The sequence below is a fragment of the Seriola lalandi genome, unplaced genomic scaffold (assembly GCF_002814215.2).
Source record: "Seriola lalandi dorsalis isolate HSWRI2012SDOR001 ecotype SW California unplaced genomic scaffold, Sedor1 jcf7180002054736, whole genome shotgun sequence".
NCBI lineage: Eukaryota > Metazoa > Chordata > Actinopteri > Carangiformes > Carangidae > Seriola > Seriola lalandi.
In genome coordinates, this window is record NW_019525289.1 from 1,276,216 (window position 1) to 1,291,620 (window position 15,405).

General features: G+C 39.4%; 1 protein-coding gene across 8 annotated transcripts in view; it reads right to left on the reverse strand.

The window, feature by feature from the left end:
• LOC111668439 (rho GTPase-activating protein 12-like) overlaps window positions 1-15,405 on the reverse strand; it is a 57,942-nt gene that overhangs the window by 36,364 nt on the left and 6,173 nt on the right. For all 8 annotated transcript variants that reach the window (XM_023424506.2, XM_087178800.1, XM_023424507.2 and 5 more), the window contains exon 2: window positions 11,894-12,665. In XM_023424506.2, coding sequence (XP_023280274.1) covers window positions 11,894-12,592 — 699 coding nt within the window. In that variant the 5' untranslated portion in view covers window positions 12,593-12,665. The remainder of the gene's footprint in view (window positions 1-11,893; window positions 12,666-15,405) is intronic.

The window sequence follows — 15,405 nt, forward strand, 5'->3', positions numbered from 1 at the left end:
GCAGTTTTCAAAACAGATGGTATAAAGTGTTTTACAAAAACAAAAAAGATAGAAAAAAGATTTACAAAATACAAGACAATATATAAAAACATATGGGCAAAAATCGAGGCAGCACAAGTAAGTCTAATGCCAGTTTCCTCGTTTGGAAAAGTAACCAACCAATCAGAGCTTTGTAGACAGTAAGAATGGGAATGTGATTTTTCTGTGCCAGAGCCAAAACAATGGCTACATCCACAATATAACTGCAACAGAAGTGTCGGTATGAGTGATGCAGCTGTATGTAAGTAAGTCGACTTGCAAAAATACAACCTCGGTACATTTCCCTGTTCTCTTTGAAACGCTCCTTGCAACTGTTACAGCTGCTTCTGTGTCAATTGAAAATGCCACGAACGGCTAGTCATTGGTTAGGGTGAAAGAAATGTCAACCCCCACCCAAATAAGACTAGCTATCAAAGCTCCACTGAATAATTGAGTGAAACAAGATAAAACTATATCTTGTCTGTAGCAGTAATAAGCTCTTTAATATCTTTTTAAGCACAGATAAGATTAAGATTTCTTATAATCTGAATGATCAAATTCATTTCCTGAACTTTTCCACATCTATAAGCCACATCTGCTTTGTTGAAAGAGGTACGACACAATAATCAGATCAAAACTAGACTAAACGTAAGACCAGGAATGTAGTTCCCATGTTGCCAAGTTAATCATCTCTGACTCTGAATGTCACTCGGGGCAAAGTGCACACATAGACGGTCCTTTCTACTGGCAAGTGAGAAATTATAGACTGCACTGTCATCAGCCAGACAAGCATGAGTACACATGGGCAGGGCCACAAGCAAACCTTTATTTATATTGGACCGGGAGATTATATGGTGCAAACGGTTCTCTGTCATTTAGTGGCTGCTCAGATATACATGTTGGTTTGGAAAGCACTGATCTCACTTTACAAAGAGTCTTTGAACAGTTTGCAATAACAAAGAGCCCTCTTCACATGTGTTAAGATCTGTGTGTTATGTTAACTTAAGAGTCTAAAGGTATATCTTTTAAGAGGTATATTGTTTCTTTAGGTGCTCGTGTGGGCATTCACTTTTTTGCAGGCATGTAATAAGAGAGAAAACGGGGAAAAAGTAGGGAAAGGGTTTGCCAAACTTTCCTCAGTTGAAGACAGATGGTGTACAACATTAAGTGGAAAAAAAAAAAATAATAATAATATTGTTCCTAAAAAGAACCTTTAAGTGAGTAAAGCCATATTTCAAGACAAAGAGGTAAGTTTACACTCAGCACCTTTGTCTATGAAAAATAAAGCACTGTGCACTTTATATGTTAACAGTTATTCTACCTGTGTAGAATGAAAGCTACAGTAGAAGTGAAATCCAAATAAACATCCCAGAGTACTCTGTCCTGTCTGCCACTCCACCTCCTCCTCTTCCTCTCTCTCTCCCATCATCTCTGCTGCCCTGAGCTCGTCTCACCAGCCAGCTGTCTAAACAAATGTTACGTAGCCAGCACTTACGTAATGAAGCATGGCAAGTGCTTAGCGCATCCTCTTAGCTATCCTGTCGCATGCCATCACCAGTTCAAACATCTCGGGATACAGCTGAGCCTCCCGTCTGTTCCTTCAGGATACGGATTTTATGGATTCGGTAAAAAAGTAGCCGGGCTCTCGGCAATCAATGTTATGGATCACTGTAGGCACTCATGCTGAACGAATGGATAATAAACACACGTCTGCCCTGAGCTTGTGAACAAAAGCTGCAAGATCAGCTGCTGTGTGTGTGTGTGTGTGTGTGTATGTGTGTGTGTGTGAGAGAGAGAGAGAGAGAGAGAGAGGGAGGGATTGAGGGAGACAAAGACTGAGAATGGGGCAGAGACAGAAATACAGAGCTGAGAGAAAATAGTCACATAAGCTCTGAGTGCGTGTATGACTGAAAGCTTCAGTAGATAACTTTAGTGCTCAACACTCTCTGCTTGCATGACTGGGATCAAAATATCAGTGCAATATACAGTAGCATGCATAATAAAATTTAGAAAGTCAGCATTTCATGTTAAGATAATTCCCTTAGAGTGCAACAATCACTGAATGCAACAGTGCCATACATGTGTGCATGTGTGTGCTAAAGAGCTTCCTGCAGCCTGAAAAGCTTTGCTATGAGTTACATCTTGTTGGAAATATCTACAGGCATTGGTCGCTGTGCAGTGCATTACTTTGATACAACAGAATACATTAGACTGAGGGCTGTGCTGACTTGGCAAAAAAATAATGCACATGTAGCTGTATGAACGGATCGACTTGTGAGGCATCTGAAGTTGACTGTTTCTTTATTTTTGAGGGTCCCTGCTGCAAGCACACATGCACAGATAAAAAAGCTGCCTTACCGTCTCATTCTCATCTGGGTACATGCTGTCCTGTGGCTGAGTTGCTGCTGCAGAGGAATAAGTCTTGTAGCCAGCAGTGCTGACGCTGAGGACGCCGATGATGCAGAGAAACACAGCACACCTCTGCCTATTCACAAACTCTCTCCCTGACTGACATGTCACTGTGGCAAACCAGATAATGTCACTCTGAGGCCCTGCACACACTCATACACACACACTGACTGTTATTCACTCACACGTTCTTACATAAACAGAGAGAGAGAGAGGGAGAGCAAGAGAGCGAGAGAGCTCAGAGCACAGTGATGCTTGCTCTCCCTGAGCTGCCACAACACACACTGCTTGACCTGTGCTCCCATAATGCTGCTCTGCACAACACACACAAGGCAGGACACCCCAGCTGACATAATAACCAACATGCATGTCCATGTGCGCGCGCTTCAATTGGACATCCAATTGAAGCTCCCAGAGGGATTAAGGAAAGCTCCATAAAGTGAGGAACTGTGCCCCCTGCCCCCCACACACACTTTTCTTCTTTGTCTCTAATCAAAGAAGCTATACACGACATAGTAACGATTTACACTGGATTATCCGTGATAATCAGTACCAAGGATATTTATTATACTACTGACAGTTGTGTTTTTTAAACCTTCCTGCTCATCTGGAGTCTAACTTCCCTCAGTCAGGATGAGGATTATCCCTCCTGCACCTCTGGAAGGTATCAGTCTACAGTGTGACAAGTAAAGCCTTCTGTGCTTGATCAGCATCTCCCTAATCAAAGTCTATTTCTGAATTACAAATCCTCTGACAAAACTCCCACTATCTTCAAATGCAGATTAAGTTTGGGTCTGCACATGACGGTAAACAACACCTCTGGGTTCTTTGTCAATGGTGATACGTGATGGTATTAAGGACGCACTAATCTGATACACTGGATCAATATTGGACTAATACTGACCTTATTAAGTGGATCAGGGACAGACCATGATGTGACCAATCCACATTAAATATAGTTTCTTTGTCAGCGTCATTATAAAATTCTTTTTTTTTTTTTGAGGAAACCAAGATCATATTTTTACTAGGACAGAAAAGTTGGATCCAGGGAAGGTATAAGGTGCAAATTTATGAATAAACAACAAGTGTATGTTTCATTACATCATGTATATGTCTGTTAATATTAGTGTTTTATCCAAAGAAAAGCAGATAAAGAGTCAACCAGTGAGCAAGACATTTGAAAAAATGCTAATGAAATGCCTTCACTGATCACAAATATACCTTCTATAGCTATAAGTAGCTCTCACTGTAAAAGCTGTGGCTGTATTGCACCACTACATGTAGTGTTGGCAATAAGCAGGACAGCTTTAGGCAATAATGGCTTTACTGTCTTTGTGCAGCGGTGATGAAGTAAGCACCACAATTACACAGTTAGTTGATTCTCTGGATTAGCCAAAATGTTTCTGGTCTGAGTTATCAGACTATGTGCCGGAGCCGGTGAATTTTAAATAAAGGCAGGAAAAAATGAAAGAAGAGAGTGATAAAGAAAGACAGACACACAATGTGAGGGTGTCAAACCCGGCTTGAGCCCTGCTCTGTTACACAACAGCCAAACATACTGCAAAGCAGTGGGTCAGCTGCCAGACCGCCTGAAGCCGTGTCTGTGTGTGTGTGTGTGTGTGTGTGTGTGTGTGTGTGTGTGTGTGTGTGTGTCCCAGGTTGAGAAGAGTACAGAACAGTACTATAGACCCCTCTGGGCTTCTTCATAACATTGGTGATGAGCACAGAAACAGGCACTACCACAGACTGCAGTACTCCACTGAGACTCTCCTGCTTTATCCCAAATGAACTGCTGTTTGCTGACAATGATGTTCCTGAAAGGAGACATCTGGGATGTCATTCTGAGGCTCAAATCCCAAAACACATCTGAACCCACAACAGAATCAGGGAAATATGTGTACCAAAGATTACATTTAAGGGCTAAAACAGACATCTTTTTTTAACAAATCAATTAAATTATTTAAGGCAAAAATGCCCAATTTGTATTTGTTTTTTGTCTTCACATTCATCTTACAAGATACTACATTGACTTTCTTTGGTTCAAAAATGTCACCATGGGCTTTTGGAAATTGTGATGGCCATTACTTATGTTTTTTGCCATTTCATGAGCCAAACAATGAATTGATTACTCAAGAAAACTCTCTCCAGATTAAGAATAAGGCAAATAATTGTTAGCTGCAACCCTAATAAACAGCATGCCATTGTGCTGACAATCACAGTCATCCGATTGGCTGAATAGTGACCCAGATGTGAGAGAAGTAGGTTTGTGACAAAAGGGCACCTCTTGTAATCCACAAACAATCTGGCAGGAAACATGACGGAGTGAGATAAGATGAAAATGAAAGAACATAAACAAAGACCTGAGGTTAGAAAAAAAATCATGAAAACAATTTCAGCAAATGTAATAAGAGTGGTGAGTCTGGGAAAGTGTGTTGACTGCTCATATAATTTTAGCGTCACTTACACTCCCCTTCTGTCAACAGTTAACATCACAGTGCCCCTAAGCAAGGCATTTAATTGTTGCAATGTTGCTGTTAATTAGCCAGCACCAGAAGCATGCGTGTGTGTGTGTGTGTGTGTGTGTGTGTGTGTGTGTGTGTGTGTGTGTGTGTGTGTGTGTGTGTGTGCGTGTATATGAACAAATGTGCATGGATATGTCTGCTCATGTGTGTTTTTTGCATCAGTGTGTTCAACAACTTAATGTACAACATGGTGTGGCAATGTAAAGAAAAACACATGCCAACTCCACTTCCTGCCACACTAAGTAATCAAGAAATGAGGAAGTGTTTCCTCCAATCAATCATACTGCTGAGAGTCATTAGAGGTTTTTAGTTGATTACAGCTGTCAGAAAGAACGATGGCGCACTGCAGGGTTCAGTTAGTGTCACTTACTGTGACAATCAAAGATGTGGGGTACAGAGAGGGGGCCAACTCTAAAGTGTTGGTTACTTTCACAAGTGAGACACTAATGTTTCTATTAATATCTTTGTGATAATACAGTGTAAAAATATGGTTTAAATGTTTTAAGAATCTGTAGACTTTACTTTGAATGTTCTTGCAAGATTATTTGTGACTCATAGCCTATAAATTTTGATTAAAGTAGAGTGACAGAACTCACTACGACTCAGTGATATTACAAAATTTCATATTAGGCTTATATTATCCATTTATCTACTATTTTACTCATATATTGCACTATTTTTTATGAACCTATAGACTTTGTAAAATCCATTTCAAGCATCATCAGTAAAGGTATGTTTTCACATGATATTTGAAGAATTTCAAAACCCAGGCTTCAATTCTTAGCATTTGGGCAAAATTTGCACAGTGGTCTGAAACAAAAAAAAAGGGGCCTCATTAAAGAAAGAGCTGAGATTGTTCTGAAAACTGTGATATCAAACACTTGACTATTATGTTACATGCAAGTACCCTTTAAAAGGTGGGTTTAAGAAATAATGTAGAAATCGAGAAAATGCCCTTAAAAACAGCTAAAAACAGTGTGTAAATGAACAACTGAGTTACGAAATTCAAATTTTCATGTTTCAGATGATCTGCTTTTTTGGTAATTACAGACTTTAAAAAACTGTTTCTATATTAAAACTTAAGACTTTCTCAAGACTTGCAGATAGCCTGCAAATACACAGAAAAAGACAGAAGTTCAGGTTAAGTCCAGTTTTTGCAGAATAACTGTCTCAGGTTAATGATGAAGACAAAAAAGTAGGAGGGGAGTTGTGGTTAGTCTAGGGCTGAGCTATAACACTGATATTGACAGTCAAGGTACCAAAACATCATGCTAAAGGTCAGACTCAAACAATATCAATGGTAGGCACCATTTTTTGTGTAGTTACAAAGAATTACAAAGTGTTACATGCCTGTTAGGTGATGTTATCAATCTGAGCCTATGTTTGTGCTAATGTTATTGAGAAGAGATGGAAAAGAAAACAAGCTTGTGAAACCTTGATTAGGATTTTGTCTGTTTAGAGAATGTTTTAATGTTTTAATGCTTTTCCCTTTTTTTTTCTTTTTTTCCACACACACTCATATTAGCCTGGTGCTCGAGTCATCTAATCAATCATAACATGCTATAGACTTTCAATCAACAAGTGGACTTAACTAACAAGCAAGTTTCTCTAATGTGTCCTTTAAGCTCATCTTGTTCAAACAGGCATGTTTTCAACTGGCCAACATTTTACATGAGGAATACAGTGTAATGTGTCAGTATGATCTGTTTGCCTGTATAAATGAATGATTCAAATTCCTGCTCATTTATTGTACAGAATGGTTACATTTGTTGTGGTTCATCATCGCCTGAAATGAGTAAAAGTTTTGTAATTAATATAAGGAAACCAAATAACATTGTATTATTCATACATCAACATTAAAGAATCACTGGCTTGTTTGTTTAGCATATAGTATATAAACTAATTTAAGGTAGTGTCTTCTTTTATTCTGTATTCTGTAGATTTATTTTAGATTTAGTTATTCCCCACATTAAGAGCCAATGTCTCCAGCTGCTTTTTTAATATTATCTTTGTAAAGCTAGGACTGCACTTTAGAGGTTCAAATATTTTTATACTTCCCCTGTAAATTTATCCTCATCCACTCCAACAGTTACAAGACCAAAGATTAAGGTGTGCTATCACATGACAAGAGAAAAAGTCAGGGTTCAGCAGCCACGAGTTGACATTCGAGGGTGAGTGTTAATTTCCTAAACTAATTATATTAGGTTCTTACATATAGAGCTCACAGTATATATATACTCTGTGTTTCTCACAAGTGCTGTTGGACTGTTATGATCCTAAAGGGAGGAGAGATGATGAAAAGCAGAATGGATGAGGCAGTGCAGTGAAGCAGCAAATTAAAACACACTGAGACCTTGACAACCATTATATTCAGTGGCTGGAGGGAAACGTCTGCTTCAGTGGATACAATGTCCAATCCACCGTGGCCAGGGGGCTTCAAGACGTACTGAAACTATCAGGTGATATCTCAGCTGGTAACTTCAACATTTTCCAACTAAGGATCAATGGCTGATGGGCTTATAAAGAAACTCAGTACAAATGTTGAGACAGCTCTCTGAGGGTTTTCAAACATGTCTGCACTATTTCTATTATCATTACTCTGTGCCGGAGAGAGCCAAAGCAAGAGGAATATTGTTTTCCCGGTTGTCCGTCTGTCCGTCCATCCCATTCTCGTGAACACGATATTGCAATAACTTCTTGACAGAACCTCTTCAAATTTGCCACAAACATTCACTAGGACTCAAGGATGAACTGATTCAATTTTGGGGGTCAAAAGGTCAAAGGTCAAGGTCCCAGTGACCTTACAAAATGCAGTTTTGGCCTTCTGAATGCAATATCTCTGCAATGCCTTAAGGGAATTTCTTCAAACTTGGTAAAAATGTTCACCTGAACTCAAGGACTTTGACTTTGGTGGCTAAAAGTCAAAGGTCAAAGGTCGCAGTGACCCCACAAAACATGATTTTGGCCTTGTGAAAGCAATATCTCCAGAATTCCTTGATAGAATCCCTTCAAATTTTGCACAAATGTCCACTTGGACTCAAGGACAAACTGATTAGACTTAACTCATTAGCCTTTACTCAAGACTTCACAGGGCAATTATGAAAAAATTTCACACAAATGGTTAATATTTAATATGACTTTGGATTAACAGAAATGTAAACTGAAACTAGTCTCAGTGGCAAAGGCAGACAACCATAAGGCGGTAATTCTAGTTTCTTTATTACTGTGTTGCAGCATGACTCCTCTGAGCTACGTGGTTTTTTGCTTTGGATGCAGTAAACAGAAACAAATGGGGTAGGAGATGCGGACAATGGTATGGGAAAAGCATCGTTTACCTTGACTATGTCTTTGTCTCATGTGTGTGTGATTTTTTACCAAACTTCTTCCCTTGCATACTGATCCCCAGTAACGCCCAAATTCAACCGTGGACCGAATGTCTAACATCAGCTAAAACCTGACCTGACCTAAACTGAACTGCCGGCAAAGACTCAACTCAACACTTCCTGGAGCTACTTCACAGAAAATAACTCAACACTTCCTGGAGCTACTTCACAGAAAATGCTATTATCAAACCCCTTTTACTTTGAAGAAGCAACTGAGAAGAAGTGTGGAGTTGGCATTAACAGCAGACGTTTGTCCCTTTGATCACAGAACAATTGCCTCCCTGGGATTTTTTTCTCAGGTGTTTTACATCATTTCATTAAATAGAATTACTGAAGAGTGGAAAAAAGCTCTCTGAACTAGCTGACTTGCTAATTGCGATTTTGCAAGCTCATTACCTCGGCCGCAACAGGAATAAAGTTTATTCAGAAGACACATTTGTACAATTGTCTCCTGCCTGCAGTGCCTCGTTTATGGAGGAGGGATGAATAAAACTGGCCTGTGCAGCGCAACTAATAAGCTATGATACTGATTCCACTGAGATGAATTGATTTACTCTTGAAATTTTGCCGTTTTCAGCTCTGGTGTGGCAGGGCAATCGGATGGAGAGAAAATAAATGGGAGAGAAATCTTCCAAATCAGTTCCATCATCAGAATTCATACAGCAGTATCTGAGATATTGCAAATGACAAAGAGATAAATGCCCATTTTGGGACACTGGTTAATATACTTTTTTTTTTTTAAAGATCACAGGAAGACAAAATACAACATCCCCAAACTGTCTGAGCTAACAAGGAATTGATGGCATAATCACAGCCACACAATCCAAATAGTTCAAAGGAATGAAGCCTGGAGCATGATGAGACAGTGGTGGCTGTTAAAAGTGGACCAGTCGGACAAGTAGTGACAAAGTAGTCCTCCAGTGCCAGGCCCAGTGCAGCAGATAGGAACCTGGCAAGGAGTTGTGCAACTGTGTAGGCACGCGGCCCAACCAAGTAGCTTATCACAAGGAGCTGCATGAGAGCTGGCAATAAGAAGCAAGGCCTGGCAGCTAGAAACACAAACACACAGCTCTACTCTTTGCATTTACATTGCTGCTTTGGTTTTGTGTGCAGTGAATCTCCCATTTTAATGGTCTCTTTTCTGTTCCCTTTAAAAAGGAATAGAGGCTAAGGTTATACATGAGCAGAGAAAAGTTGAGAAAAGACATAAGAGGAGAGGCACGGTGTGCATGTTTTAGGAGGTCCTGACTCACACCTGTACTGTCATCACCAGCAGCACGAAGCCAGGACAGTGGAAAAACAAACAAGCAACCCACTGGAACTGGGACAGTTTCACATCAACAACACCCACCTTCTCTAGGACTATCGATCCACACCTGACCAAACAACAATGAATCAATAAAGCAACAAGATAGTGTTTACATTTCTGTCATTTACATGTCATTCCTGATACACACTGGATGAGTTGGGGATGAGGAATACTACATCACATAATTTCTTTCCTATAGCAGGACGCTTATAGTGCAGTGCATTATGACACCAAGGCAGTTTATAAAGTGAATATGACTATTTTCCTCTTGTATCGACAGAAATTAGCAACATAAATAAAACTTTTATAACATATGGAAAAGTCTAAATTTATTTGTTCAAGTTTAGTTGTTAGTGCCATGTAAATTCAGACATGGCAACAGGTGTCAAACTTTCTAATTTTGGTACTGGAGCTACCCTTTGTTATATATTTGGATTAGAGATTGTGCCTTTTACCATTTGTGATTGTGTAGCATAAAGCATTAGTACTGTTGCTGTGATTAAATTACATATTTTCTCTTGCCATGGTACAAAAGTGCTTCACTCATTCACTGGAAAAGTGTCTACAGGAGGGAGAACCAGATTAAACTTTTGTGATAATTACACTTGTGGATCTAATGACCTTAAGTATGAGAAAAATGGAACATCATTTACTCATAGACAAAGCTGGACTGATTGTATACGTAACCAAAACAAGCTTGACAATTTTGACCTTCATCCTGCGATTTACATGGCACACAAGACAGAGAAAGGAAGGAACACCATTGTGGACTGAACGGCTTTCAGAGAGTTTACTGTACTGACTTTGAAAGTGTGTATGTTCACTTTCAGATAACCTTTAACAAACACATCATACTGAATCACAGTTACGTCATTGTGTGATGTATCACTCTGAAATCAGTGCTTCTGAATAAAAGCATGTGACAGAGTAGCTAACAGGGCTGCTGTCCCTGCTAACTTTGTTATGGCTGCACTGAAAAGTCTAAAAGAAAAAGATGTAAAGTGAGTCTTTTTAGTTAGAGCAATGCTAGCAGAAAGAAAATTTTAGGAGTACTTTGGAGTGACTGAGAAAGACTGAATACAATATTTTTTATTACTTAATACTTTGAACAAAGTGTTGTGTGTTTTTTAATTAATTTTAATAGGGCTGCACAATTAATCATAATATAATTGAAAGAGCGATATGACCAAGTGCAATATCGAAATCGCTGCAAGTTATTGATCAAGGTAAAATATGTCACAACACTGTTGTGCATTGTTAACACCATAAGCGTTGTGATGCTACAGAGACGCCCTGGCCCACAAGTCACATGACTTCTCCAGACGTAAAGGAACATGTTTGTTTTGTACATGACCACAAAAAAATTATATCATCATTTTCATATTTTTTCAGTGAAAATTAAATGCAAAAATGACCATTCACGCTGAAATCGCAATATCTGCCAAAAATTCAAAGATTCAAAGTTGGAATCAGTGAAGTCTTCCAATGCGAATACTATGATACTATGGCAGAATTGATTTTTGTGACATACTAGTATTTCCACAAACTGTAAAAGTCCTATTCTATACGTGTGTAACTTGAACAGAACAATAACAACTCCGATCCCCTCCCTCCCACAGTGACACACAAAAAGAGGTCTACACCCAGTGGCAGCACCACACAGACCCGGTTTCTATTTTCTCACTGGCTTTTGTTCAGCAGCAGACTGAGCTAACAAGTTCAGGAACAAACACCCCCACTGACCAAACTCACATGTAAAGAGCTGCCTCATTTCACTGAGGCTTCCTGAATGAAGCTGGTTTTTCAACAGGAGAAAAATAAGCTGCACAAACCGTGGAGTGACAATTTCACTGTGACCTAGTGAACCATCTACTGACAGAAAATGTTTGATTTGAACTATCACCTGTACTATTAAATAAAAAATGTGGGCAGCAATAGACACTTAAGACTATTATAGAAACAGGCAGAAGGTGAACACAGAGTTTCACTGTAAGCATTTATTTTACATTTGTTCAGCTGCAAATGATAAAAATGAAAAAAAGATCACTGTAAGTATACTACAGTCCAGTGGATAAAACAGCTGTCTGCAGATACTGACAATTGTCTTAAATCAACAGATGGATGCGGACGGCTCCACTGCATGACCTGTGCAAATACTAGATGGAGCCAGGCATTGAAACAGGGTCCCAGAACCAAAATTAAAATATTTCGACAACAGCAAAATAAGTTTTTTTAAATCTGTGTGACTTTACCTGGAGATGTTCAGTGGAAGAGCTGCTCAGTTCATCTCCAGACTCTGAGTCGTTGGTGGGTCTCTCCTCCCCAGCAGAGTCACAGTGTTGGGTGCTGTCCACATCCAGCGGGGCTCGGGCCATCTCTGGGGATCGGGCGCGGGTACGCGGCAGAGAGCCGTGCCCTCCTCTGTGGACAGGTTGGGGACCTCCACCGTGGACAAGAATCTCAGGCAGAGCTCGGTCATGGTCTGTGGGGGTGATGGGGGGGTGATGGTGGTTACTGTCCCTGCGTTGGGTGGGGGGACTGAAGTGCCCTGAAGAGGCAGTATGTGCGGAGGGTGAGCGGCGATAGCTGGACTCGTGTCTGTGAAGGTTCTCAGCAGACCGATTGTGGTATCCCAGATCCAGATTGGTTGGCTTTACCCAGAGTGCACCCCCACTTTGGGAAGGTGAGTTGCCGGTGGCAGCAGGTGGATGTGGGATGGGTTTAGGAGGTGGCATGAGAGCTTTGCGGACCTCTCGGACATACTGAGCAGGTACATAAAAAGCTTTAGTCCCCTCCTCTTTCTTCACCTGCCACCAGTCATCATTGGTTTTCTTGACCAGCATGTAGCATTCCCCCTGCCTGATGGTGATGATGCGGTCCTTGGACTTGTACTCATAGTCGTACTCCACCTCGATGTAGACCTGACCCGGGGCAATGGGCAGTTCCGCCATGACGCCTTTGACTGTCCACCAGGCAGCTCACCGCAACAAGCAGATGTTTATTAGCATGGCTTCATGAGCAGACCTGAAAAAATAAAAACAAACAGGGCTTTAAGTAAATATCAGCAAGTGAGCAAATTTACATTTTGTTACTTTCTAATATCAGTTCATATTCCATACTGGTGATCTAATCATACCTGGGCCTTGTTGGCTGAGTGCTTTAAAACATTGTATGTACCATGTTCCCTGTTGTGATCAGGCCAATTTTTCAAATTAAAGCAGCACACTGAAAATATTGAGTGATTCTTTCTGCTTCTGACTGCTGAATTAATTTCCTCCAAAAAGGCAAATTCACTGAACAGCATTTTCTTTTAGAGAAAAGATATTAGTATCCACTTCTGTTAAAAAATGTCATATTGTCTTTTCAAACACAAGACATTTTTAAAATGGCAAAGTGACATTACAATGAAAGTGGCCTTTTGTATGAGGGAGTTATCAGGAAGTACATTAGTTTACTTTCCATTAAAAACCTAATTTTACACCTTAGGGAATAGAAGCTTTCGCAGAACACTGGGAAAAACAGTGGTAAACACTGCAGCAACATCAACCATCAACAGTCAAGGAAGAAACTAAAACTTAATTAATTGAAAAGTCCAAGGAAAAAGGCACTAAAGTAATGACAAAAACTTGTGATGACAACTCAATGAAAAGTTTAAGAAACTGATAATAGTATAGTTTATCCCTTGGTAATATACAGTAATTGGAAAAGATTCCTCTTCATTTCCTGTCTCTATTACACAACATATACCACAACAAAGACACAGACAACCATGTCTTTTAAAGCCTAATACCCCCGTAACCCAATCAGGACAAATGAATAAGATACAAAGGGGGTTTAATCCTCTTCAGAGGCTGAATGTACAGAAGTCGGCTCAGAGCTCCAGAGCAGCACATAAGATCAGACAGAAGGAGGGGAGACATTAATGTGGATCACATGGTCTTCTTACACTACAGTATCTCTGTTTTTCTGGCTAACTCTGTCTTTCTCTTACTGTCTGGTAATGACAGCAGCTGAGGCATGCTGCTGCTGAGCAGAGAGATTAGTCAGATCACACAAATACTTTCCTGCTGAAGTCACATCTGTACACACACACACACACACACACACACACACACACACACACACACACACACACACACAGGTGAGGCTGCAACACACCTTGACCAACCTAAACTTTGAAGTGTCTTTTTCTTTTTCTTTCTTTCTTTTTTTTAAATGTGCAAAACTCGACTGACAACACGAAGCATGTGATCGAGCCAAGCCTTAGTTTACATGGTTTGTCTTATGTGAAGTGAACTTTGAGGGCAGACTTGACTTCAATAATAATAATTATCCAACAGCCAAATAATGAGAAAAACAGAGCTCAGAGCTACGCTAAATGTTTCATTAAAGTTATAGTACACGTTTTGCCGGTGGGTACGAGTGTGACATGATGATATCTTGTCACATACTGCCTAAGGCTACCTCTGAGCATACACCGTTTTGACAGAAAAAAGGTACCACATTGCTACTAGTGTTAGCTGGAGCTTAAGGACTCAGGTAGTAGTCCTAGGAAAATAAATATTTCATCCTCTAAAAAGTTTAAGAGTTCAAATCTTAATCATGTATCTTATCTCTGTAGCTCTGTTTAGTTGTTTAGTGTCAGACTTTTATTTCATATATTAAGTTGAAATTCCCTCATTTTGTGGTTTTTATTATTTATAAATATGTTTGTCAGTAGTTTGAGATTATTTGTTTAAAAAAACAATTTCAGCTCTTGTTGAGAGGTTTTGGAGGTATGGCACAAGTACACTTCCTACTAACTACCCTATAAAACCTTTTACATATTAAACTGACATATGGGAAGAACAAGGACAAGGAAATGTAAAAATAAAGAGTCTTAGAGTTGTTTTTTTTTAATTGTGTATTTAATGTCCTGTATTTTCATGGAGATTAAGTAACTCATGTTTATACATCTAACAGTACAAGTGTCTTGTTCAATTTAAGCCATTATCCATGGTTCTGTGATATTTACATGAGTATTTAAGGAGGTAAAATCAGTCAGTGTTTAGTTGTATACTACTATACAACTAAAATACAGATTTAGGCATCACATGACTGACTTCCGAATTTGAAATGTTTGCAACTGTTCCAGCATTACTACCTGGAAATCACTATAGAAGAGAGTGTGAGTCAAATGATTTGAATGTACACTGTAAGCAAGTTAACATACCAGACCCACCAACAACAAATGGTGCAGCCAGTCAATAGGCAAATTCATGACGAGAGACATTATGTGTCTAACATCCCATCATTTTAATATAAAAACATGGACTGAAGGTTTAGCACTTCATAAAAGTTGAAAATTGAGTGGAAATACATAATTTTCCACATGCATTGATAAAATCTTACTCCATGAATCAGTGTAATAATTAGAGCTGAAACAATTAGTTCATTAACAGATATGTCAAACAACAGAGAAGTGATCCAAAAATGACAAAAACATACTGTTTCCATGTTCTCAAATGTGCCCATGTGTGGGTTTAGTCTTTTTGTGATAGCAAACTGAATGTCTTTGGGTTTTGAGTTGATCAGGCAGATTACAAGATTTAACATCTTTTAGACCAAACAATCAGAAGAGAATAACTGGCAGATTAATCAATGATGAAAATTATCTTTATTTGTAGCCCTGGTACTAATGAAAATGCTAAATCCATCTCAAACATCCCAATCATTACTCGGACCTCAACTGTGTCTATGCTCGGAGGTCTAAAATAAAACACAG